The sequence below is a fragment of the Balaenoptera acutorostrata genome, chromosome 16 (assembly GCF_949987535.1).
Source record: "Balaenoptera acutorostrata chromosome 16, mBalAcu1.1, whole genome shotgun sequence".
In the NCBI taxonomy this organism is placed as follows: Eukaryota; Metazoa; Chordata; class Mammalia; order Artiodactyla; family Balaenopteridae; genus Balaenoptera; species Balaenoptera acutorostrata.
In genome coordinates this window covers 19,577,101-19,601,785 of record NC_080079.1, presented here as the reverse complement: position 1 = coordinate 19,601,785, position 24,685 = coordinate 19,577,101, and the positions used below count along the sequence as shown (strand labels likewise).

At 47.8% G+C, this 24,685-nt stretch overlaps 1 protein-coding gene across 3 annotated transcripts in view; it reads left to right on the top strand.

Annotated features, from left to right (window-relative positions):
- Positions 1–24,685, top strand: part of RBM20 (RNA binding motif protein 20) — a 205,923-nt gene that overhangs the window by 160,747 nt on the left and 20,491 nt on the right. For all 3 annotated transcript variants that reach the window (XR_450227.2, XM_007173074.2, XM_057530739.1), the window contains 5 exons: positions 2,895–3,026; positions 11,511–11,590; positions 13,889–14,537; positions 21,004–21,108; positions 22,483–23,143. Coding sequence is in view for 2 of the 3 variants with exons in the window: in XM_007173074.2 (XP_007173136.2) it covers positions 2,895–3,026; positions 11,511–11,590; positions 13,889–14,537; positions 21,004–21,108; positions 22,483–23,143 (1,627 nt within the window). In the remaining variant the exon portion in view is untranslated. The remainder of the gene's footprint in view (positions 1–2,894; positions 3,027–11,510; positions 11,591–13,888; positions 14,538–21,003; positions 21,109–22,482; positions 23,144–24,685) is intronic.

The following is a 24,685-nucleotide window of genomic DNA, read 5'->3' as shown; positions in this document are numbered from 1 at the left end:
ATCCATTCATCTGTCGATGGACACTTAGGTTGCTTCCATGTCCTGGCTATTGTAAATAGAGCTGCAATGAACATTGTGGTACATTACTCTTTTTTGAATTATGGTTTTCTCAGGGTATATGCCCAGTAGTGGGGTTGCTGGGTTGTATGGTAGTTCTATTTTTAGTTTTTTAAGGAACCTCCATACTGTTCTCCATAGTGGCTGTATCAATTTACATTCCCACCAACAGTGCAGGAGGGTTCCCTTTACTCCACACCCTCTCCAGCATTTATTGTTTGTAGACTTTTTGATGATGGCCATTCTGACCGGTGTGAGGTGATACCTCATTGTAGTTTTGGTTTGCATTTCTCTAATGATTAATGATGTTGAGCATTCTTTCATGTGTTTGTTGGCAATCTGTATATCTTCTTTGGAGAAATGTCTATTTAGGTCTTCTGCCCATTTTTGGATTGGGCTGGTTTTTTTTTTTGATATTGAGCTGCATGAGCTGCTTGTATATTTGGGAGATTAATCCTTTGTCAGTTGCTTCATTTGCAAATATTTTCTCCCATTCTGAGGGTTGACTTTTCATCTTGTTTATGGTTTCCTTTGCTGTGCAAAACCTTTTAAGTTTCATTAGGTCCCATTTGTTTATTTTTGTTTTTATTTCCATTTCTCTAGGAGGTGGGCCAAAAAGGATCTTGCTGTGATTTATGTCATAGAGTGTTCTGCCTATGTTTGCCTCTAAGAGTTTTATAGTGTCTGGCTTTACATTTTGGTCTTTAATCCATTTTGAATTTATTTTTGTGTATGGTGTTAGGGAGTGTTCTAATATTATTCTTTTACATGTAGCTGTCCAATTTTCCCAGCACCACTTATTGAAGAGGCTGTCTTTTCTCCATTGTATATTCTTGCCTCCTTTATCAAAGGTAAGGTGACCATATGTGTGTGGGTTTATCTCTGGGCTTTCTATCCTGTTCCATTGATCTATATTTCTATTTTTGTGCCAGTACCATACTATCTTGATTACTGTAGCTTTGTAGTATAGTCTGAAGCCCAGGAACCTGATTTCTCCTGCTCCGTTTTTCTTTCTCTTTCTCTTTTCTTTTTCTTTGGCTCTTCAGGGTCTTTTGTGTTTCCATACAAATTGTGAAATTTTTTGTTCTAGTTCTGTGAAAAATGCCATTGGTAGTTTGATAGGGATTGCATTGAGTCTGTAGATTGCTTTGGGTAGTATAGTCATTTTCACAATATTGATTCTTTCAATCCAAGAACATGGTATATCTCTCCATCTGTTTGTATGGTCTTTAATTTCTTTCATCAGTGTTTTATAGTTTTCTGCATATAGGTCTTTTGTCTCCTTAGGTAGGTTTATTCCTAGGTATTTTATTCTTTTTGTTGCAATGGTAAATGGGAGTGTTTCCTTAATTTCTCTTTCAGATTTTTCATCATTAGTATATAGGAATGCAAGAGACTTCTGTGCATTAATTTTGTATCCTGCTACTTTACCAAATTCATTGATTAGCTCTAGTAGTTTTCTGGTAGCATCTTTGGGATCCTCTATGTATAGTATCATGTCATCTGCAAACAGTGACCGTTCTACTTCTTCTTTTCTGGTTTGGATTCCTCTTATTTCTTTTTCTTCTCTGATTGCTGTGGCTAAAACTTCCAAAACTATGTTGAATAATAGCAGTGAGAGTGGGCAACCTTATCTTGTTCCTGATCTTAGAGTAAAAGAACCCTGACTTTTTGGTTTCCCATGCTTCTGCCATAGACTGTGACAGCACGGAGAAAGGCATGTCTGAAATTCAAAAGCAGATGTGAGGGAAGGAGGGAGGATGAGCTTGTTAAGCCCGTGCAGTTCAAGGAAATGGGAGATGAGGGCCCACAGCAAGGGCTCCCTTGCCACAGGCCATGTTTCCTTTTCAACACTGAGGGACCAGACCAGTGCAGCGTCAGTATAGTACAAATCCAACAAATCTAAGACAATAACAGTGATGAATCTGCCACAGCAGCTCCTGGGGTCAACTGACAGGTCAGCCAAAACAGGCTATTTAGAAACTCCCTATAGGCACCGATTGAGTGGAAAACCTGTTTCTTTGTAAGGGTTTTTATCAGAAAAGTTAAAGAGGAGAGGTGCTGTGGAAACGTAACTGAGGGTCTCCTCTCTCTCCAGCTCACAAAGACATGGCCTTCCTTCAAGCCTGGGGAGCCCCCGAGTTTTTTAGTGTATTTCTTTCTTTGCAAAGAAATTGAGAGCTCAGATACCCAGGGCTTGTGTCTGTCTCCTGTCATCGCCACCACCGATTAGCAAGTTTTTCAGGGATGAGCCCAAGGTCACTTGTGCAACAGACTCAGCTCCCCCACCCCCTTCCCTCAGGGGAACTGTGGGTTAATGGACCCTCCCATCCAGAGGGACTCCTGTGGCATGATGTAGCCCAGGATGGACATATGTAATTAAGAATAATGTTTGGTAACCATGGGGATCAGGAGAGGGGCCATCTTATAATGAGCTCTTTTGCTGAAGTTAATAAATAAGTCTCTTTGAACAGATGGGATCAAAGAAAGCTCTTCCTTGTACTGAATTTTTTCCTTTTTATTGACGTATAAAACACATACTCTAAAATGCACTAGTCTTAAGTGTACTCCATTAATTTTTTACATGTGCACACCTATGTATTTGCTATGTGGGTCAGGATATAGAACATTTCCAGAACTCCAGAAGGTTTCCTCATTTCCCTTCCCAGTCAATATCCCACCCCCAAGCCCGAGGGAAGCTCAACTCTGACTTTTACCACCATCAGTTTGTTTTGCCTAATTCTTGAACTTCATATACATGGAGTCATACCTTGAACAGAATTTTCTTTAAGACCATTCAAGTCAAGTCCAATGTCTGTCCTTCCTTTCTTTCCTAGGCCTTTTTAGAGATGGCTTACACAGAGGCTGCCCAGGCCATGGTCCAGTATTACCAAGAAAAATCTGCGATGATCAATGGTGAGAAGTTGCTCATTCGGATGTCCAAGAGATACAAGGAATTGCAGCTGAAGGTAAAGCATTCTCTCCTTCATTCAGTCATTCAACAAGCAACAGCTAAGTGTCTCCTCCTTGTCAGCCACTGGCCTAAGTGCTGGTGGGAAGGAGAGCACAGGAAAAGATCCAAAAATTACCCACTGCCTTTGAGGATATCACATGGAAAGGCAAACCCATTATAACATGGCAAGAAAAGTGCTCATTGAGGTAAGTACAAGATGCAAAGGGGTGCTTGGGGCAAGATGACTACCTACCTGGGACCCAAGGAGGATTTTAAGAGAAGTCTTGAAAGATGAAGAAAGAAGGGAAAGATGGTTGCTTTTCAGAGGTGAGAGTTCCAAGCATAAACCCCTGAATGAAACCCAGACAGGTCTTCAGTAACTTTTTCTTCATCTGTCGCCCCATTGATCTTATATTCTCTCCTCCACCCTCTCTATATTTATTGTCTTAAGCCCCATAGAAAGCCTTCTAAGCAGCACATGACTGAGTTGGCCATTGTCCGAACTCAGGATTGAATTGAGGTAATTCCAAACAGGGCTTTTGTTTTTGTTTCAGCTTGCTCTACCATTCTCTTCTTTTTTTCTTTCTTTTTTGTTTTATCACGAAGTATAACATACAGACAGAAAAGTGACTAATTTTGTATTGCACAGTTGAAAAAGTAATAATGGGTGAACTCCCATAAATCCCACAAAACCACCACCAAAGTCAAGAAATAGGACACGGACAGCACCAAGAAGACTTTGTAAGTCCCTTCTTGTGCTCAACCCCTCCCTCTCCACTCTCCTGACCCTGAGATAACCATTTCCTTGCTTTTCCTTATTATTCTACCCCCTCTCTATGCCTTTTTTAACATTATAGTTTTACCTATTTTTGAACTTTATGTGAATGGAATCATACTGTGTTCTTTCATTCTACGTTATGCCATCTATGTTGGGTGCATCTTTATTTTCATTGTTATATAAATTTCCATTGTATGACTATAAATTTGTTTAGCCATTCCACTGTTGATGGACATTTGGGTTCCAGTTTTAGGGTATTAGAGACACTGCTACCATGAACATTTTCAAACATGTTATCCCAGTACCCATGTACATGTGCATATAACCAGGAAAATGTACATAACTAGAAGTAGAATTGCTGGATCACAAGGCATGCTTACCCTCAACTGTACTAGATGATAGCATTCCTACTAGTAGTGTCTGAGAGTTTTCAATAGCTCACCTTCTTGCTAACACTTAGTCTTGTCCAACTTTCTAATTTTTGCCTCTCTGGGGAGAGTGTAATGGTTTATTATGATTTTATTTTTTATTTTCTATATTAATTGAGGTTGAGCAGTTTTTCATGTGTTTGTTGGTTATTCCATCTAGGTCTTCTCCAGTGGGAAATTTCTTTTTAAGCCATTTGCCCATGCTTTTCTTTTGGATTGTATCTTCCTATTGGTTTGCAGGAGTTCTCTTGGCTGGAGCCATTAGTCCGTTTGGATTTATTGTATTTAATGCCATATTTGTGGTTAAATCTAACTTCTTATTTTGTGCTTTCTACTGTCCTGTTTAATGGGATTTTCCAGTTGACTTCAGCTCATTCCATGTTTTGTTAGGGTCCATTTTGTTCAAGGCTCACAGCCCTTAATCTGCCTTCAAGGTTCAAGTCAGAAGACAAAGGCTCAGTGGTTGTTTCTAGCTAGGACTAGCATTCTGACAAGTCTACATATGTAGATCGGTAATATGTCAACCAGTTGTCAAAGTCCTGATTCTGCTTTGCTTGCATTATTGCTTCTGAAGTTCCTTTGCCAACAGTTCTGCTTCAGGCAGAACCTGGCACTTTTTTTCCAACTCAGGAAAGCCTGTTGCTTTTCTCAGACAAGTCAACGATCCCACCCCATTCCGTACCCAAAGTTCTTGTTCTCCTGGATTCTGCCCTGGGGGCTTAGAATTGAATTACTGCAGTGAATTCCCAGGGGAGCTTTGGTCTCCAAATGAGATGTTGTCATAAGGTTCTAATTAGGATTAACTGCAGTACTCTGCTTCTTAAAGTACCAAGGCGTTTGTAGTCCCTTATCAAGAGAGGTCCTTTGGGGTGGTGCAAAAACTGTGGGTTAAAGAGGTCAGATGGTCAAAGTTTGCATTCAGCAAATGTTCAGTGAGTGCTCACTGTGGGTAGGAACTGGGCCAGGCCCCACGGATTTGGAGGTAGCAAGTCTGGGGAGACAGAACACATAAACATAGAACCATCAACAGCCATGTGACCTACACTAGATTGCAGAGTGGTAGCGCCAGCCTAGCCTCTATGCCTTCCCTCTTTGATGACCTTGGGCAAATTGCTTAACCTCTGTGAACCTCAGTTTCCAGATCAGTAAAGTACTATACCTTGTGTTCTTTGATTTTAAGCATTTTTTTTTTCATAAATGGTCTCTTTGAGGCTCACAATCACCCTCCCCTATGAGGTGTGTAGGGTGGATAATAACAGTAATTAAAATAGTACAACAATAATAACAAGAATATGTACCTTTAATTGAGTCCTGGGTCAAGTAATGTGCCAAGCACTTTAATACATTATCTACTGCGATCCTGGCGTCAGTCCTGTCAGACAGGTATTATTATCTCAGTTTTACAGATGAGGAAACTGAGCCTCATAGAAGTTCAGTAACTTGCCCAAGATCATAGTTACTGGAAGAGCCGTGATTAAAACCTAGGACTGTTTTGGTTTTGCACTGTATTTGCATCTCTATATTGTGTTTTTATACTCTCTATTGTCCATGTGAAAAACAGAGAAATCAGGTAATTTGCTTACAGTCATCCAGTCAGTAAGCAGCAGAGATGGTATTCTAATAGAGCTTATCAAACTTCAGTGTGCATACAAATCGCTTATGGATCTCGTTAAAATTTCGGATTCAGTAGGTCTGAGGCGGGGTGGTGATTCTGCGTTTCTCACAAGCTCCCAGGAGATGCTGAAGCTTCTGGTCCTCAGAGCACACTTTGAGCAGCTAGAAAACACTGTTCCTGACCTTTAGTAAGGATTTTCTGCTTCCCAAGCAGTCACACTGCCTCTATGTGAAGGCATCTCAAGGCATGTTTCCACTGCATAGAAATATGTGCATTGTGGTCCCTATGTTGACCTGAATCAGCTAGAACTTTAGCATAATGGCTAAAGTAAAAAAAGGAATTTTTTCACTCATGTAACTGAAAAGACCAAGGAGTAGCCCTGGCTGCAGGCATGGCTGGATTCAGGGCCCGTATGCTATCATTAGGACTTGGTTTCTCTCCACTCTGCTTTCTGTTCGCTTGGCTTTGTCACTGGGGTCTCCCTGCGATGGCCCCTGACAGCCCCCGGCTCTCTCCTCTAGGTGGCGTGATGGCTTCAGTGATTCCGGCAGCTTTGGCTCCTCAGCCTCCCATTTCCTCCACCAAGAGAAAGCCAGAGTTTTTCCTAGTAGCTCCCACAGAAGTCCCGAGAGTCATTCCAATCAGGCTAGCTTTGGACACGTGCTCTTCCCTGAGCCAGTCTCTGGGGCCGTGCTGTGACTGGCCAGGCCTGTGTCACCTGCTAAGTCCTGGGAGCAGGCTGCAGAAGAGAGGATGGTTCCTGGGGAGGCAGACAGCAAAGCACTGTATCCACGTGTGGCACTGTATCCACATGTGTCTCTGGGCCAAAGGACTATCACATGGGGTCCCGCCAGGGCTTGCAGAGGTGGGGGAAATTTTGATGGGTCTCTGTCCTGTAACTTTACCTTTTGCTCACCAGGCAGAGTGGAGGGAGAAGAAGGAGAGATTTTTAAGGCATTTTCTCCTCTCCTCTCTTGAATATTTCCTCATGCCAGTAATCTTGTCTCACTCTTTGTGGCAGAGATTTTATTCCTCAGGGCGTTTGGGGCAGAAACTTTCACATAATAGGTGTCCAACAAATGTGTGAAATGAATGAGAAAGAAAATCTGAAGGAACAATAAAAAGTGAGTGTTTTCCTGCCAGCAGACCTGCGTGACAAGATTGGTTATTCTATAGCGACTTCCCCAGAGTCACAGTGTCTTACTGGCAGAAGGGAACTTGGAATAGTTTGAACCTGTGTGTTCCAGTCACTCCATCAGAGAACTGTCAGGGGAGTTTTCAAGTCCTCTTGCCCAGATGTTCTCATTTAGTGGATTGGGGTGGGACTGAAGCTCCCAGGTGGTTTGGGGACAGCGGGCCTGGTTTCAGAGCCACTGGTAAATTGCCAGCCTCCTAGCCACAGAGATGGTCCCTGGCCCTGGGAAGCAGTCTTGTGAGTGGTCCATGATGCTCTTGGTTAGGAAGAATAAATCAGCAAATGATGATTGAGGGTCTTTTCCATATAAGATGTGGTGCTGAGAGCTACAATGAATATGAGAATGGTCCTCACTTGGGGAAAGTTTGCTGTCTCACTTGTGATTATTTTCCCAATCACAGAACAGCCTCCTGGGGCCACTGTCAGCCCAGCGCCCCCTGAAGTTCCTTCTGTTCAGGTCGCACGGCCCCGGTGAGGCAGGGAATGGGGTTATTGATCGCAGCCGTTAGTGGCACAGGGCCCCGCACGGAATGAGCGCTCCACGATGACTGGCTGGAGAGATAGAGGGATGGGCTGACGAGAAAGATCATGACAATCTGCAAATACTATACGCTGGGGCTGGCAGAGTTAAACTGGGCAGATAAACAATTCTTGTGATTTCAACCTGAGTGCATACGTACGGAACTCCTAGAAGTTCAGTGGCAAAAGGCAGTGTGACTTGCTTGTGTAAAGGGAGAGATTCCTGAGTAGGGCCTTGAAGGATGAGGCAACTTAACGAAACAGAGAGGGGGTTTCTGGGCAGCAGTCGGGTGAGAAGAGACGTAGAGCCTGGAAAGCACACTCATGTCAGAAACAGTCAGGGCTGCTGGGACAGGATCTGGCTCTGACAAGTTCAGGGCTCATCTGGAAGGTTTCAGCATCTTCCTGGGACTCTGGAGACATGTAAAACAGCCACGGAGGGGTCCGAAGGCACGAAGCTCTCTAGCAGCTTCTTTTATGCTGGCCCAGCATCTGCCTCCCTCTGAGGGCACACTTCCCTGGGACTGTATGGGGCTTGAAAGCTCACCCTTGTCCTAAAGTAGCAAGATGTGTTGACCAAGAGCACTGTGGATGGTCCCCTGGGGACTTGTTGACAGTGGAAATGGATTCACCGTGGGGGGGGGGTTCAATATACCATTCTGTCTACTTTTGTGTGTGTTTGAAATGTTCTGCAATAAAAAGGTACCCCCAAACATCATCGCAGACCTACTCTGTTCTCTTCCATTTCCATTCCCCTGCAACGATTACAGCTTTATTGTACCTGCCTCCTTTATACCTTTAACCACAGGATAACGAGGCCAGGCCTGAAGAGGAAGATTGAGAGGATTTTCTTAGAGTGAAAAGTTGACTCTGTTATTTGAAAGTCTTTGGCCACTTCTGACTCCTTCTCAGATGGCAGCTGGCAGGGTGTTTGGGCCAGAGAGTGCCAACAATTTGGAATTATCACTTAAAAGAGAGAAACTGACCTGTGGTCCTCAGAGGGGGGTCACAGTGCCTGTGACCGCCAGCCCCAGCGTATAGTATTTGCAGATTGTCATGATCTTTCTCGTCAGCCCATCCCTCCATCTCTCCAGCCAGTCATCGTGGAGCGCTCATTCCATGCGGGGCCCTGTGCCACTAACGGCTGCGATCAATAACCCCATTCCCTGCCTCACTGGGGCCATGCAACCTGAACAGAAGGAACTTCAGGGGGCGCTGGGCTGACAGTGGCCCCAGGAGGCTGTTCTGTGATTGGGAAAATAAGGGGCAAGGAAATAGTTAAGCCCAGAAGAGGCTCTTCTAGCCCCCAAAGAACTCTGGATGCATCTCTTTGACCGCCGGGGGACCACATTGGGCCACTAGAGGATGTTTCCATCTGTGGTGTTTGATTGGCTGCTCTGCCCTCATCAGGGGGCACCCAGAGGGGAAGGGCCCGAGGGGCTGCTGTCTGTGGTGATGGAGGTGCAGAAGGCACCGTGAGCTCCTAGAACACCTCTGGCTCTGACGTTGGCCTGACCTGCCCGTCCCTGCAGGTCTCAACCCCACCACCCATGCTACCCCTGGGTAACCGGCAAAACCTCAGCTGCTCCCTGACCAGGCCCCCTGCTCTCACACCAGGCTCTCCTGGATCTGGACCGGAAGGAACAATCACGAGGGTTTGAGATTCCAGAGAGCAGAAGAAAAGTTTTGGGGACTTTGGGGACTCTTTTTTGCCACAGAAAGTCCCTGATCCAATCCCCTCAGGGAATTTGTGTGTTCTGAAAAGTCGCCATGGTATATTGTACCCGGTTTGGGGGCACATTCTTTAGCCTTCGCCTATTCCAGCTTGGCAGGGTGAGGACAGATTTGGGACTTGGGATGTGGCCTCCCCAGTGCCAGGAGATCTCATCACACGTCCCTGCACTTGATCCTGATGGCTCCCGCCGGCTTTCCCAAGCTGGCCAGCATGGAGGCAGTGCTGCAGTGGGTCTCCTGGGGACCAGCCATCCCAGGCGGGCCTCTCCCATGATGGTGCAGGAGGCAACTTCCACCTTGTGGCCCAAGGTGGGGAGGCAGGAGGAAGACCCACTCAGTGGAATCACCTCCACGTGAACCTTCTCGTTCTACCCACAGGTGGTGACCAACAACGCTGGCGGGAGGACAGATGGTCTCGGGTGGGGTGGAAGGAAGCATCCTGGGAAGTAGCCTTCTTCTCCGCCCAGGCCCACAGCCCCAGCTCTTTTCTTGCTTGGCCTTCGGTCTCTGCTTCTGGCCCAGTTTAAGCAGCTCAGGTGCCAGTTGACATTGCAGGGCTTGGGTTATCTGGTTACTTGTAGGTGACACTTCCATATGCTTACAGAGGGTCAACCTTTATAGCTACAGTCAGATGAAAGGGACCATTTGCCAAAAGTGTGAGGCTCCTTTCAGGTGGGTATCCTGACCAGTGCTCAGTTCCTGGGCCTTTTCTTGAACGGGGATTGACTGCCTTCTTGACCTCCTCCTTCTTCACGACCACTTCCTTCTCTTTGATGTTCTCTCCTCTTGCATTTCGAGTTGACAAGAGATCCCTCCCTGGCTTGAACATTTTACATCCTTTCCCTAAGTCCGAGCTCTGACGTCTCCCCTGAGACCACAGGCAGCTCCTCCTTTATTCTCTCCTGAACTGTTTTCCCAGCCCAAGCTTCAATCTTAACAATAACACAGATAAGCAGCTGCGCACTCAGAGGACTCACAGAATTCTAGTCCCGCCTAATCACAGAGCTCATTTCATATCTCTGGTCCTGGGTTTCACACCTATAAAATGAGATATTTGATGAGACCTAACATTTGTATAGCTCTAAGATTTCATGATCCTTTGTTAAGTACATAGGAAAAAAATTGAGGATAAAAAGAGCAGTTGATTAAGTTTCTTAATAAAATTCTTTGTCAAAAGTTGACATCACAGACTGAGGGTTTTTAGGTCTTTTTTTAACATCAGTATTATTAAGATGTAATTCACATACCATAAATTCAGCCTGTTCCATACATTTTAATTGAATGGATGAATTTTGTGTAGTCTTTTGGAAAATGCTTCCATCCTTTCTTCTGTGCTCATGAATTTCTTATTTTAATCATTTATTTTTTATTGTTTTGTTAACGTTTGGCCATTCTGGGTTTAGGAAAGGGCTTTGGTTGGGATTTGGGAGCTGGCTTGGTCCTGTCCTGGCACAGTCATTCCGTAGTAACTTCTGGGAAGGGCAGAGCCTTTGGGTGCCTGGCATCCTCAGCTGTGAAACCTGGCTCACAGCCTGCACTGCCCACCTTGCAGATTTACGTTGAGCACCAAATGACCCCTGCGGAGCCCCGCACTGAAGTCAGGAGTTGCAGGAAGTGTGGGGCATAGAAAGGACCTTGGAGTTAAAATGCCTGTTGTCAAGTCCTGATTTTCTAATGATCTCTGTGACCTTGAATGTGTTCCTAAACACAGCACAACCCCAGGAGTCACCCTAGAACACAATGAGGCTGGTGACTGGAGCTGTGCCAGGCAGAACTCTGCCTCAATGACCTCTCTGGGTCTCAGTTTCCTCAGGTGTAAAATGTGGAGGCTGCATATTAGTGATCTTCAAGTCTCTTTCCAAGTCATAATGCCTGCCTCCCTCCCGCCCTCTTTCCCTTCCTTCCTTTCACATTTTAGGTATTTTCTTTTATTCGGAAGGAGGTGGGAGGTGGGTATTAACAAATGCTGCTTTTTCCCAGCGTGTGGATGGTGAGCCTCAGGCTCCTTCCTTCCCAGCTCAGTGGATGCCACGTGCCCTGGACCACTCAGCCCCACCGCCATTCAGCATTATTCTCATACTCCTCATCCTCTGGATTAAACTTTTTCTTCCCCTAAAAAGGCACTTTCCCCCCTTTGGTGGACAGGGCAATGAACCCAAGTCCTAGCTGCTTCCTTCTGGTGTTTGCAAGGCCGTCTCTGGTCTGATGGTGACCCCTCTGACTTTGCCTAGAAACCTGGGAAAACCGTGGCTGCCATCATCCAGGACATCCATTCCCAGAGGGAGAGGGACATGTTCCGGGAAGCAGACAGGTGAGGCCCTGTCTTAGGTCTCAGGGCAGATTCTGGGTCATTGGAACATTCTGCCCTTTCTCATTCTTAGGGGTATTTGAGTCACTCTGTGCTCTACCCTTGCCTCTGCCCTGTCCATCAGCCTCTCTGGGCCCTCTATTTCCACGTGCCTGATGGAACGCATCAGTCCAGTCCAGTGCTCAGGTTAAACCTCAGAAAAGTTCAAGATGCTAAGCTTCCCCTTAGCTGCTCCTCCTTTGTTGTCAAGGAGTATAGGAGGCTGATCTATGGCTCTCAGGGGCAATGTACACTCTCTTAAAACAGCCTGAAAGTGTGTCTGTGTGTTGTGTGTGTTGTGCATGTGTGTTTGGTGTGTTTTGTGGTTGTATTGTGTGTGTGGTGTGTTGTATGTGTGTGTGTTGTGTTGTGTGTATGGTGTGTGTTGTGTGGTTGTACTGTGTGTGTTGTGTTTTGTGTGTGTGTGGTATGTGTTTGTATTGCGTGTTGTGTGGTTGTGTGTGTGGTGTGTGGTATGTGTGTGTGGTGTGTTCTGTGTGTTTGGTGTGTGTTGTTTGGCTGTATTGTGTGTGGTGTGTTTTTTGTGTGTGGTGTGTGTTTGGTGTGTTGTGTGGTTGTATTGTGTGTGTGGTGTGTGTAGTGTGGGGTGTGTGTGTGTGTTATGTGTGTTTGGTGTGTGTTGTGTTGTACTGTGTGTGTTGTGTTTTGTGTGTGTGTGGTATGTGTATTGTGTGGTTGTGTTGTGTGGTGTGTGTTGTGTTGTAGTGTGTCTATGGTGTGTGTATGTGGTACATGTGTGGGTGTATGTGTGTGGTGTGTATGTGTGTGTGGTGTGAGTGTATGTGTGGTGTGTGTTTGGTGTGTGGTGTGTTGTGTTTGGTGTGTGTTGTGTGGTTGCATTTTGTGTTGTATGTGTTTGGTGTGTGTTGTGTTGTGCGTGTGTGGTATGTGTATGTGGTACATGTGTGGGTGTATATGTGTGGTGTGGGTGTGTGTGTGTGGTGTGTGGTGTGGGTGTCTTCTGTTTAGAGCCAGCCCTTGATTTTTCTTGAGCTGAATGTAGGTGTAGAAACATCCATGACCTGACCAGTCATTTACTCTGCACATCGAGTGCAGTCACATTTCCAACTCATTTCTCCCAGCTGAAGTTGTGACCCTGCCAAGCCCAGGCTACAAGTTCACCACTGTCACTGCCCTATGGAGACAGTCCCTGCAGAGGCCACTGTGGGAAACAGCAGGAGTGGCACCTGGCCGGCACATTCTGTAGTTCTTACCCAGGGCTGCCGCAGATGGCACTCTAACCTCGCTGCAGAGGGCCCAGCCCAGGCCGCTTCCCCAGTGGAGGTCAAGGCTGGTCCCAGTGAGCCACGCCTCTTGTCCCCTGGTCAGTGAGGACTGCGTGATTTTCCTGTATTTGGGAACCAAATGAAAGTTGCCTGTCCTTTTAGAATGTCAGGTGGACGACTCAGTTGACCTGCTTAATAACAACCTGTGTGTGTGTGTGTGTGTGTGTGTGTGTGTGTGTGTGTGTGTGTATGTGTATCTTTGTATGTAGCTGTTCAGGTTTGGGATTTTTGTTCGTTTGTTTGTTTTTAATATTATGGTTTTTTGGGTTTTTAAAAGATGTGTGAAGCCACACCGTGACCCTGCAGTTCTGTGGTAGAGTCGGGGGGCAGGTGACCAAGAGGTCTTGCTCTGAACGCTATACGGGCTGGGGTCTCTTTCTGGGTTTCTGTTTCTTCGTCTGATACATGCGCAGGTCAGAGCTCTAAGGATTCTTCCAACCCCAAAATGCCTTCCTAGGAGAATGCAGCCCAAGAGGTGGACTTTATTTCGGTAGAGGCCAGGTGGAGGGGCGGCTTCAGTCTCATAGTCAAGAGGTCGGCTGACTGAACCCCGGGGTTAGCCAGTCTTGCCCACCAGGCTGGACCAGGGCAACCTGGCCCACAGCCACCCCAGCCCCAGGAGAGTCTCCTGCTCCCTGGGCGTAGCTCATTTCCAAGAGGAAGAGAGCTGGGGTGAGCCAAAACAGCCCAAGTTTTCATCCCAGTTCCTAGGAGCAGAATGAGTAAAGGGGCAGAAAGCCCCCAGGACCGTGCTCAGGGAAAACCCCTCCCAGAAGCCTGGAGGGAGGACGAGCTTGCTCCTGGACCTCTCTGTGCGCTCTGCGCAGTTGTGGTGAAGCGTGTATGGCCAGGTGGGGTCACGTGCACAGTATGTCTGTTGCAGAGACGGGGTGTATCTGGGGATGGAGGCTGAGGGAGGTGCAGATTCTAAAACGGCTCCTTTGCTCCTTCACAGATACGGCCCAGAAAGGCCGAGATCTCGAAGTCCGGTGAGCCGGTCATTGTCCCCGAGGTCCCACACTCCGAGCTTCACCTCCTGCAGCTCTTCTCACAGCCCTCTGGGCCCCTCTCGGGCCGACTGGGGCAACGGCCGGGACTCGTGGGAGCACTCTCCCTACGCCAGGAGGGAGGAAGAGCGAGGCCCGGTCCCCTGGAGGGAGAACGGGGAGGACAAGAGGGAGAGGACGGACACGTGGGCACATGACCGCAAACAGTATCCCCGGCAGCTGGACAAGGCCGAGTTAGATGAGCGACTGGAAGGAGGGAGGGGCTACCGAGAAAGGCACCCGAGGTCTGGGTCCCCCAACCCGCTCCACTCCGCGTCGGGATACAAAAGCCGAGAAGACGGCTACTACCGCAAAGAGTCCAAGGGCAAATCGGACAGGTATCTGAAGCAGCAGCAGGATGTCCCTGGGAGGTCCAGGAGGAAAAATGAGGCCAGGCTGCGGGAAGGCAGACACCCCCCGCCTGACGACTCGGGCAGGGAAGACGGGCTGGAACCGAAGGGCACCAAGTCGAAGCAGAGTGAGAAAACCAGAACCAAGAGACCTGATAGAGACCAAGAAGGAGCTGATAGGAAAGAAAGCAGAATGGCAGAGAATGAGGTAATGATGTAATCCCTTCCGCCAGGTAAGGAGAGGCAGGTCCCACGGGAGAATACTATTAATAGAATGGTGATGAACGTTTATTGAGTGAATGAAACGTTTACTGAATGTTTACTCTGTACCAGGCACTGTGCTAAACACTTTATCTCAATTTAATTCTCACGGCATGCCTATGAGGTAATACTAGTAATAATACTATCATTGCTATAGATGAGGAAACTGAGGCACAGAGAGTTTAAGTTAGTTGCCCAAGGACACACAGTCAGGAAATGGTGGAGCTGGAATGGTGATCTGGCTCCAAATCCCACAGCACCCTGCTACCTTTACTAGAAATTAGGCAGGGACGTGATGCAAAGTCCTTCTATTTTGTCTGTTTGTCTAGAGTGGAACGGCCCTGAGGTATTTGCACCCACAGACTGTGCCGGGGGAGATTAGACCTTTGATTCGCTCCATCCTCTCTCCTGCCAAAAGCGTCTACCAGTGTTGGGGCTTTGATGAGAGGTGGTAAAGGAGAAGCAGCCACCACCCATTCAGTGATACTGGGCACCCAGGGCTTGATGTATTTCTCTAGACCCAGTCCACAGTGTTTTCCTTCCACTGGAATAAAAATGCTCAGCAGCTGGCTGGCACCTTTCATCCAAGTGCTTCATCCAGGGCTCACAGCGTGCTGCACAACTTCAGTTCACACAGTGGGTCACAAGGAGGACTCTGGGTACCAGGTTTATACTCTAGTTTGGCTTGCACTTCCTTCTTGCCAGAGCCGCCTGCATTTAAATAGGAGTGGGATGGTGGAGGTTGGCGAGGAGGTGGGGGTGGCCTGCATAAAGAATCCAGTTAAAAAATCCTGCATGCATATTTTCTAGTCTGACCCAGGAGCTGTTGACAGTGACTAAGTCCAAATAAGAATCCCAGGCCTCAACTCCATGAACACTGAAGGGCTGTGCTTTGGCCACGACTTTATTCCTACATGCATTGCTGGGGGGTGTGCTAGGCACAGGGGTTCAAAGATGAGTAGGAAGTAGTCATGTTATGGCAGAGATTAAGTTCTAGTGGTGGAAGCCAACCTACAAAAATAATTTACATACAGTGGGGCCCCTGCTGGAGTTGAGTGGACAGTCAGCTCTGCACAGGAGAGAAGGAAAGCTGCACAGAGGAGGTGACATTTGAGCTGGACATCGGAAGTGGGGAAAAAAGCACTTTGGGAAGCAGCAAGGGCAAAAGTGAGAAAGGAAGACTTTTTTTATTGCTGATTTATAATATATTAGTTTCAGGTTTACAACGTAGTGATTTGCTATTTTATAGATTACACTCCATTTAAAGTTATTATAAAATATTGGCTATATTCCCCGTGCTTTACAATATATCCTTGTTGCTTACTTATTTTATACATAGCAGTTTATACCCCTTAATCCCCTACCCCTATCTTGCCCCTCCCACCTTCCCAGTCCCCACTGGTAACTACTCTTTTGTTCTCTGTATCTGTGAACTCTTTTCTGTTTTGTTATATTCATTCATTTGTTTTATTTTTTAGATTCCACGTATAAGTGATAACATACAGTACTTGTCTTTCTCTGTCTGACTTATTTCACTAAACATAATTCCCTCCAGGTCTATCTATGTTGTTGCAAATGGCGTTATTTCATTCTTTTTTATGGCCGAGTAATACTCCAGGTTCTTCATAACAGGGAAGACTGTTTTGAAGAATCTGGAGATACTCAACGTGGCTGCTTCTTTAGGGCATATTAAAGGGTAATGTTTTTAAGAAGTAAAATCATGGCTCTCATACAAACATAAAATGAATACCTGTCAAAGGTATCGTTTAACTCATTAATTAATGAGGGAACCAGTAAGATGTAAAAGGCTGTTCAGAGGAGAATCCAAAGAGCAGGCATATAGAGGCACTCAGTAATGCTGAGATGAATTTGCTAATAGATGTGAAACTGGCCTCTTCTGTGGGAATCAGTGGCACTTCCAGCAGATAAAGTTCCTTCGCATCTCTATGAACAAGAATCATTTGTACTATTATCCTATTTCGGCAATTTACAAAGTTGTGAAATAGCTCAGTTCAAGCTAATGAAAGGTGCAGACTCCGATAGAATCAGGTACCCTGGAAGGGTGCTGGACAAATGCCCAGCCTTACACTGGAAGGACTCCCAGCAGTCTTTTTTTGCCCATCTCAAAGTCTGCCACAACTTCCCCTGGCAGAGCAGGGGAAGCACAGGAGACAAGATTAGGGAAGTGGGTGGGGTGGGCCCATGAAGGACCTCTTGTGTGTACTTGAACTGGATCCAGAGGACCTGTGAACCAGTGGATGTTTTTAAGAAGAGTGTCTATGCTCAGAGGTGTCCAAGGGGCTGGTGATGGGTCAGTACCTTGAGAAAAGAAGGAAAGAGAGCAAGAGTTAGCAGGGCCTCAAGGCCTCATACACGTACCACTAGTCTGGAACCCTCTGTCCCCCATGGCAAAGGGGCGGAGCTGCCCCGTTGCCCTCCTACCCACACTTCTGAGACTCTTCTTTGGTAACTTCTCCTATTGTACCCACCCTGCTTTCACTGGTTTGCACAACATTGCTCATTCACGGTGACGCACGCTGTGGATCATCCCAAGAGCCCCTGCTGCAAAAAAAAGCTTCCCAGAAAGGCCCCGTGGGTTTCCCCACAATTCTGTCCTTCTCGTAGGTTCTGCCTCTAATAGCCCTAGAGCGGGGTCAGTAGGGACTTGTTGGGGTCCCCAACAGGTTGTTTCTGTGGGTTTGGAGCCAGGCAGCCCAATACCATTTGTTGGAATAACAGCAGAACAAAGAGTTTTCCTCACTGATCTCATCACAATCTTGAGAACAGCCTAGAACCCACAGGGTTGCCCCAGGAGTCCGAGAACAGGCGGCAACTAAACTTGGGGAATGAAGGCAGCAGGGCTGAGGACAGGGTCCCTGCCTTTCTTATGATATACCAGGCACCTCCCACCACAGGGCCTTTGCACGTGTTCCCCTACCCGGGAGCCCCTCCCCCACCAAAGTCCATGTGGCTCCCTGCTCACTGTCACAGTCTCCCAAGTTTATTCGTGGCCACCACATAAAATCACAACATCCCAACCCACTTCTTTTCCTTCCCTGCTTTCTTTTTCTCGGTGGCATCTGTTTCCTTCCGACCTATCCCCTAATGTCTTTATTTATTTTATTTAGAGTCTGTTCTCCCTCCCAACCCTCCCCTACCCCCATCCCCCATGTAACCTCCATGAGGGCAGGAATTTTTGTCTGCTGTGCTCACTGCCCTGCCCCCAGCTCCTAGATTAGGGCTTGGCCCAGAGTGGACATTCAATAAGTATTTGTTGAAGGAATGAATGACTGAACCCAGACTCTGGAGGTAGAGGCCTGGCTTCTGAGAACCAAGTCACACCCTGTTCTTCTCAGCCTCAGTTTTCTTGTTTGTGAAATGGGTGTGATCACAAGGCTGCTGTAGGACTTTAACAAGCTTGTGCTCACGGGGAACCCTGGGAGATTCTGGAGAGAGTGCCCAGTGCTGGGGAAGCCAGTGTGTGCGCTGCTCAGTGTTTCTGGGTGGCCACAGCCAGACATGAGGCCCAGCCCTGACCATGAGACCAGAGGTAAAAAAAAAGAAGTCAAGTCACTGAATAGGGAGTCTTGGAAAAGAAGCGCTCCCCCACTTTCCTGGAAGGGGCATCAGGGTTTACAGAACCAGGTGCCTAGAGAAGGGAAGCCAGGCAGCTGACACAGGCCAGACAGCATGATTGAAGCCGAGGTGGAGAGCTGGGACCGCGGTGGACCAAGCAGGAGGTACCTGTCTGTTGGGCAGCCACTGCTCAGCTCCATTCCGTGGCTGCCATTCAGCCACAGCTGCCCTGTGTCGTCAGATTTCCCACTTCTTAGAGCAAGACCAAAGTCCAGATGCAGGTATCTGTATGAAATTTCCCACGTTTTAGAAACTGTATAGAACAAAACGCGTCTGTGGGCCAGATGGAGCCCCAGGCGTCCCTAGAACGCAGCCCCCAGTATAAACAATCCATAGGAGACAGAAATAGCAAACCCACTTATGTTCAGTTCAAAGCCCAGACAGAGACCCAAGCATGCTGGGAGGCAGGTGTGTACTTGTCATTCACTCCACCCTCTCCTACCAGTCTCCATTCTTGTACTGACCAGTGTTCGTGGAGCACCTGGCACTGGGGCTGCAGTTGTGAGTCAAAGCTAAAATGACTCTTGATCTCGTAGAGCTCATGGTCTAATGAAAAACATGCTAATCAAATAATTCCTTAAATGAGTACCCGAGTGTGAGTGTGAAGTGCTAAGGAGATGGAGGATACAGTGCTGTTAGTGCCGGTAACCAGGGGTCCCCTAGCCTCCGGTTAGGAACCGGGCTGCACAGCAGGAGGTGAGCGGCGGGCAGGCGAGCAAAGCTTCACCTGCCGCTCCCCATCGCTCCCCGTCACTGGCGTTACCGCCTGAGCCATCCCCCGCGCCCCCAACCCTCCCCGACAATGGAAAAATTGTCTTCCACGAAACCAGTCCCTGGTGCCAAAAAGGTTGGGGACCGCTGCCTGTCACGAATCAGAGGCTCTCCTTGGTTAGGATGTGGCTGCTGGGGTTGAAAGGAAAGGTGGGTATTTACTGGGTGAAGCAAAGGGGAAGCGAACGAAATGTTCAAGCAAAAAGGTGCAGTGAGGATATGATAGATTTTGCATTTTGGAGTCATCATTCCTCATCGCCTCGGGGAGAATACACTTGAGTGGAGGCTACGGAGCAGAAGTGGAAGACCAGTTAGGAGGTGGTTTAACAGTAACCCCGGTCCTGTGGTGGCAGCCCTGCTTGCAGCAGCTGGGACCTAACACATCGGTCCCTGAGCTGGTTGGTGGCAGGGTGGGACGAGTGCCTTGGTTGCATTTGTCTGTTCCCTGTTAGCTGCTGTCACCTGGAAAGGATCCCAGGGCCAGGGGTGCACTGAAGGGCACCGCTCTGTCTCCTTTGCCTGCAGGGAGGGAGAGCAGGTCCGCCTGGCGGGGGGCTTTCGGCGGCCAGGCCGTCCCTGCCTCTCCCAGCTTGAACTGGAGGGAGTCTCTCTACTGTGTTGACCTGGGCGTGTGCTGCAGGAACTGCCTGGGAAGGGTAAGGGCTATTTATTTTGACAAGGGAGGGCCGTGGATAATTTATTCAGGAAGACAAAAATAAAGAAAAGGGGTCCCCTGTTGGTAGAAGCTCTGGGTTCTGAGGGCTAAAAAGGCATTTGGAGCTGCTTTGAGCTCAGGTCAGCTCAGAAGGCTGGAGCAGAGCTTCCGCTCCGAACACCGGAAAGAGCAAAGACTCGAGGATTTAAACTGTCTTTCCCTGTCCCATAACAACTGGTTAAACCCGTCAGCCCTGAGCTCCTGCCCCCGGCTGCCTCCTTGTTGGCAAAGACGGGTGTGTCTGCTCATAAGAAATCAGAGCGAGAGTGGTTTACTTTGAGCCAACCTCCGGCCAAAATTGTCGAGAAAATGCAGCTTGCTCCCAAGAATGCCCAGGAACAGTGATTGATTTGGTGGCCAAAGTTTGTCATGGGAGAATGTCCTCCTCAAACTTCTGAAATGGGGATTGGCAAACTTCTTCTACAAAACACCAGAGAGTAACTATTTTAGGCATATGGGCCAAGAGGCAAAATTGAGGATATTATGTAGGTAATATAATATAAGCATTTAACATGCAGCCATTTAGAGACATGAGAAGCATTGTTAATTCGCAGACTGTACAAAAAAGAGGAACTGGATCAGATTTGGCTTGAGGACTATAGTTGGCTGACCCCTGTTTTCAAGGCTGGTCAGAGACCCTAATTCTCAAAGGAAATATCTGCTTTCAGTTGTTCAATTTCCCAGACATGAGCACTAGCGTGTGAGGGACTTAATCTGAGGGAGGGAATAGGAGGAAGGAAGACGGGGCGGCATTGCTAGTTGGGGCTATAGCTCTAGGACAGAGATAAAGCAAAAGAGAGGTGAGAGGGGCCCTGATTGGGTGACAACACCCTTCCTACCCATAAGTGGCCTGGAGGTGATATTTTTTATGGCTAAGACTGATCTGTTGGTGAGATGTCACCATGATGGTTGTGAACCCCAGGGTCAGTTCCCCCTTGGCCCCTTTACTCACCCTCACTGTCTACAGATTTTACAGCTGCAAAAAGTACCCAGCTTGCCAGGGATGTCTGTCTCCCTAAAGCCCTGAGGCCAGCCGTGAAGACATTTCTGTGCCTCCGTTTGTGTGACCTTGGGCAAGTTACTTAACCTCTCTGAGCCTCAGTTTCCCCATCTATATAATGAAGATGATAATAGCACCTGCCTCTGAGGGGTTTTGTGAGGATGAAGGAAGTGATGTGTGTGAAACACATCCGACAGCGTTAGCTGTGCTCAATAGTGTTGTTTTCCTCTTGGCGTGCCCTCTGCCACTTCTCACTGTTGACTTGATTTGTTCTGCTCTTCCTTCGGTAAGGCTGAAAAAGAGGAACAGGACAGCGTGGAAGAGAGCCCCCTGCATCTGGGCAGGCAGGAGAAAGAAACAGAGTCCTTTGATGCAGAGAACACAAAGGCAAGGAAGGTAAACTTTGTCCCAGATGCTGGCAGCGTAGCCACATCAACACAACAGCCGTTGGGCCCCAAGTCACAGGCGTCCCCATCCTGCCGGGTGATGACCTGCTTGCTGCATGGGATGTGCCTGAGACCCCACCAGCGGGTCTGTGAAAGAAGCCAGCACTTCTTGGAGGAATGGCTTTGCCTGGGATCTTTGCACAGTCTTTATTGAGGAAATCTTTACCACATGCCTGGGCTCTGCCTCAGTCTTCAGTAACTTGGCTGCACTCATAAGAGAAAACATGTGCCCAAAAAAGACTCAGGCTTCAGAGCCAGGCTCCCAAAATAGGCAGCTGCCTTGGGAGGGGCTGGAGGAGGAAGGAGGCTTTGGGTACTGAAGCTGGGGCCCTGACCTCAGCAGGCCCTGACCCTGGGATTAACAAAACATCTACCGTGCTTGTAAAGATTATTTTACTTAATTAAAATGAAAAACCCAGTTACAGGGCTGGGGCTGCCACAGCAAAAAGAAGTGTCCTTGGAACTTGGCCAGCTTCGTGACTTTCCGGCCAGGAGAGGCGGAGAGATGAGTATCGCTGGCAGGGAAGCTGATCTCCTAAAGCTGGCTGCTGGGTCCCTGGGCTGCTGGGGACGCAACGGGAAAGTTTCGGGAGAGGCCAAGTTTGAGCCATGGCTACGGAGGGTTGCACCCTTGCTGGGAGAGGGTGTTTGGGGGAATTTTGCAGGGACTTTGCTGCAGTTAACATTTAGTGATGCCCTACATGCAAGGAAATAGCTCCAGCAAGTTGATGCATTTAGCGCTTACTACTCAATCATTCATTTGTTCAAAAACTATTTAGTTTTCAGAATTAAAAAAACATAAAATTTCCAGAAATTGATCAGAAAAAGATGAGCAGAGATTGATATCTATTAATAGGAAGCAGGCTAAATAACTTTGATTGGAATCCTACACGGGCATTAACAGTTAAGGTGTAGATGTAGATCCGATGATATAGAAACACCTCTAAGCCACATTACTGAATAAAAATGTGTTGCCCACAACTAAAAAAACAACAAAACAAAACAAAAGAAAAAAAACTATTTATTAAGCACCTACTATATACCAGGAGTTGAAATTCTTTGTCCACTTGGTGGGTTAAACATTAAGGGCTTATTCCAACTCCTGTGCTGTTTGGAGCCTCATCCTAGGGATAAATCAGTGATGAGAGACTTCAGTGGTTTACAGCTCCTAATTACCCAGTAAATGTTCCCAGGTAGGAGTAAGATTGCTCAGCATCTTTCTGGTTTGAGGGGTCCTGTGGTCAAGGTTTGCACCCTCTTCTGCTTAAATACCAAGACCCACTCCTCAGCCACCCTCTGACCTCCATTCCTCATTTGTATTCAGGAGCAAGATTCGGAAAGTGGAAGTGAGGCAGAGGGGGAGAGCTGGTACCCCACGAACATGGAGGAGCTGGTTACAGTGGACGAGGTGGGGGAGGAAGAAGATTTTATCATGGAACCGGACATCCCAGAACTGGAGGAAATTGTGCCCATCGAACAGAAGGACAAAATCTGTCCAGAAATATGTCCCTGTGTGACGACCACCTTAGACCTGGACTTAGCCAAAGAGTTCACCAAGGAGGGAGTCAAGACCATAGGTAATGAGGCTGCAGAAATCAGCCTCAAGTCGCCCAAAGCACTGCCTTCTGCTTCCATGAGCTGTCCCAGTGACATGGACGTGGAAACGCCTGGCCTAAATCTGGATGTTGAGCGGAAGCCAGCTGAATGCGAGACGGGCCTCTCACTGGAGGGTTCAGATTGCTGCGAGAAGCAGGCAGAGGGAGCAGAGAGCTCAGATGTTCGTCTGGCCCCCACACTCCAGCAAATGTCTTCCCCCAAGCCAGCAGAGGAGAGAGCCTGGCAGCCTGGCCCCTTTCTTGATGACTGTAAGGCCAGGGGGACCCTGGAAGATGGGGCTGGTGAAGGCAGCCCCTTGGAGGAGAAAGCCAGCCCCCTCACCGAAACAGACCTCCAAAGCCAGGCTTGCCAAGGAGTGTCGACCCAGGGTAACTACCTCCTTTTTCTCCTGTGCGGTTGGGTTGATCGGACCACTGCTTCCCTAGAGCAGTGTATGGGCATGTGCAGGCTGGAACGGACAGAAGTAAGGTTTCAGCCAGCCTGAAAGCTGGTGCAGAAGGCAAGCTTAACAGCCTGGCTAAATCGTTAGAGCTTTTAGGCAATTGGTGTAAAGGAAGTCGGATGGGAGGCCACACGTTTCTGAGAAGCAAACTCAGATAGGACGGACTTCTCTGAATTTACGGGATCCCAGATGGACTCTGCCAACTAAATTAGCAAATGTTTGGAGTTATCAAAGGAGCTTTGCTTCCTAAGGATCAGCAAGCAGCCTCTCTTGTCTGCACCACCGAGGACCACCCAGGCCGTTGTTTCTGTGAGGCCTGAGTGAGGGGGCGGGAGCGTGGGAGGCCGAGAAGGGAACGGGCAGAGGGAAAAATGAGGGGCTTATGAAGGGGCATGGCCGTTTCCCATTCTCACCACCTCAGACCCACTTTTCTCCAGCGTCTGACAGTGAAGCAAGACTTGTCCCGGGAGCTCCTCCACCTCCATTGGAGGTGATGTGTGTCTGTGCCTGGCACTATGACATCATGAAAGAGTTTAAAATAGGCTAAGCCCTGTTTTCTGTGCCAAGTGGAAACTAAAGATCCATCAAGGATGGTGGGGGAGGGGAGAGTAGTCCTCATTTTTCTCTCAATGAAAATAGCTAGAAATTCATTTTGCAGAAAGCCTGCAGTATTCCAGAGTTTGAAGTAAGGGGGATAAGAGTCGAGGGCAGAAAACACAGAGGAAAGGCTTAAAAATAAACATGTCAACCCAGTGCTCTGTGGTTGGCACGAGCTGGTAGGTGAGCTGGCGGCTTGGACTTCCCTCCATGTCAAGCTGACCTGAGCTGTTTTTCACCTGCGTGGATCTGAGTCTCCATGGAAACTCTGCTGTGAGCTGCCTTGTTGCTAGAGAAACGCTGAGGCCTGGGCTGTGTCTAGAGAAGGCAAGAATAAAGGAGCGAAGTGGTGTTCACCTTGCTCTGATTGAACCCCTTGTATTTTGCGGTATAGGTCTCGACATGCACTGGTGTTAATGGCTTGTTAGCTTAGCCAGTGTTTGGAGTTCATATTTAATAACACTGCTCGACAGGCTTGGGGTGAGAATGGCATTGCCTTTTCTGCCCGCCTCAGTGCTTCTGTGGACATCAGCACAATTTTTGCACTTCAATAATTCTTCTGCCTGCAGAGATGGAGTTGTTACTGAACCGGGGACACGGGGATGGATCATCCCAACTGAAGGCATCAGCAGCCCATCCCCCCACGGACCTGATGCAGCTGCTTGCCAAGTTTTCTTGCGTGTGGCATTCTTTTGGCAGCGGAAAAAGCTCTTTGTTATAGCACTTTGGTTCTAATTAGCAGCCCTGGCCTAGTCTCATGTTATTAAGCAGCACAAGGGACTGTTTCCCATCACACAGTGCAAGGAATACAATTGCAGGGATTCTTTGAGGCATGTTGTGTTTCATTATCACTTTGCCCTGGCTCATGTTT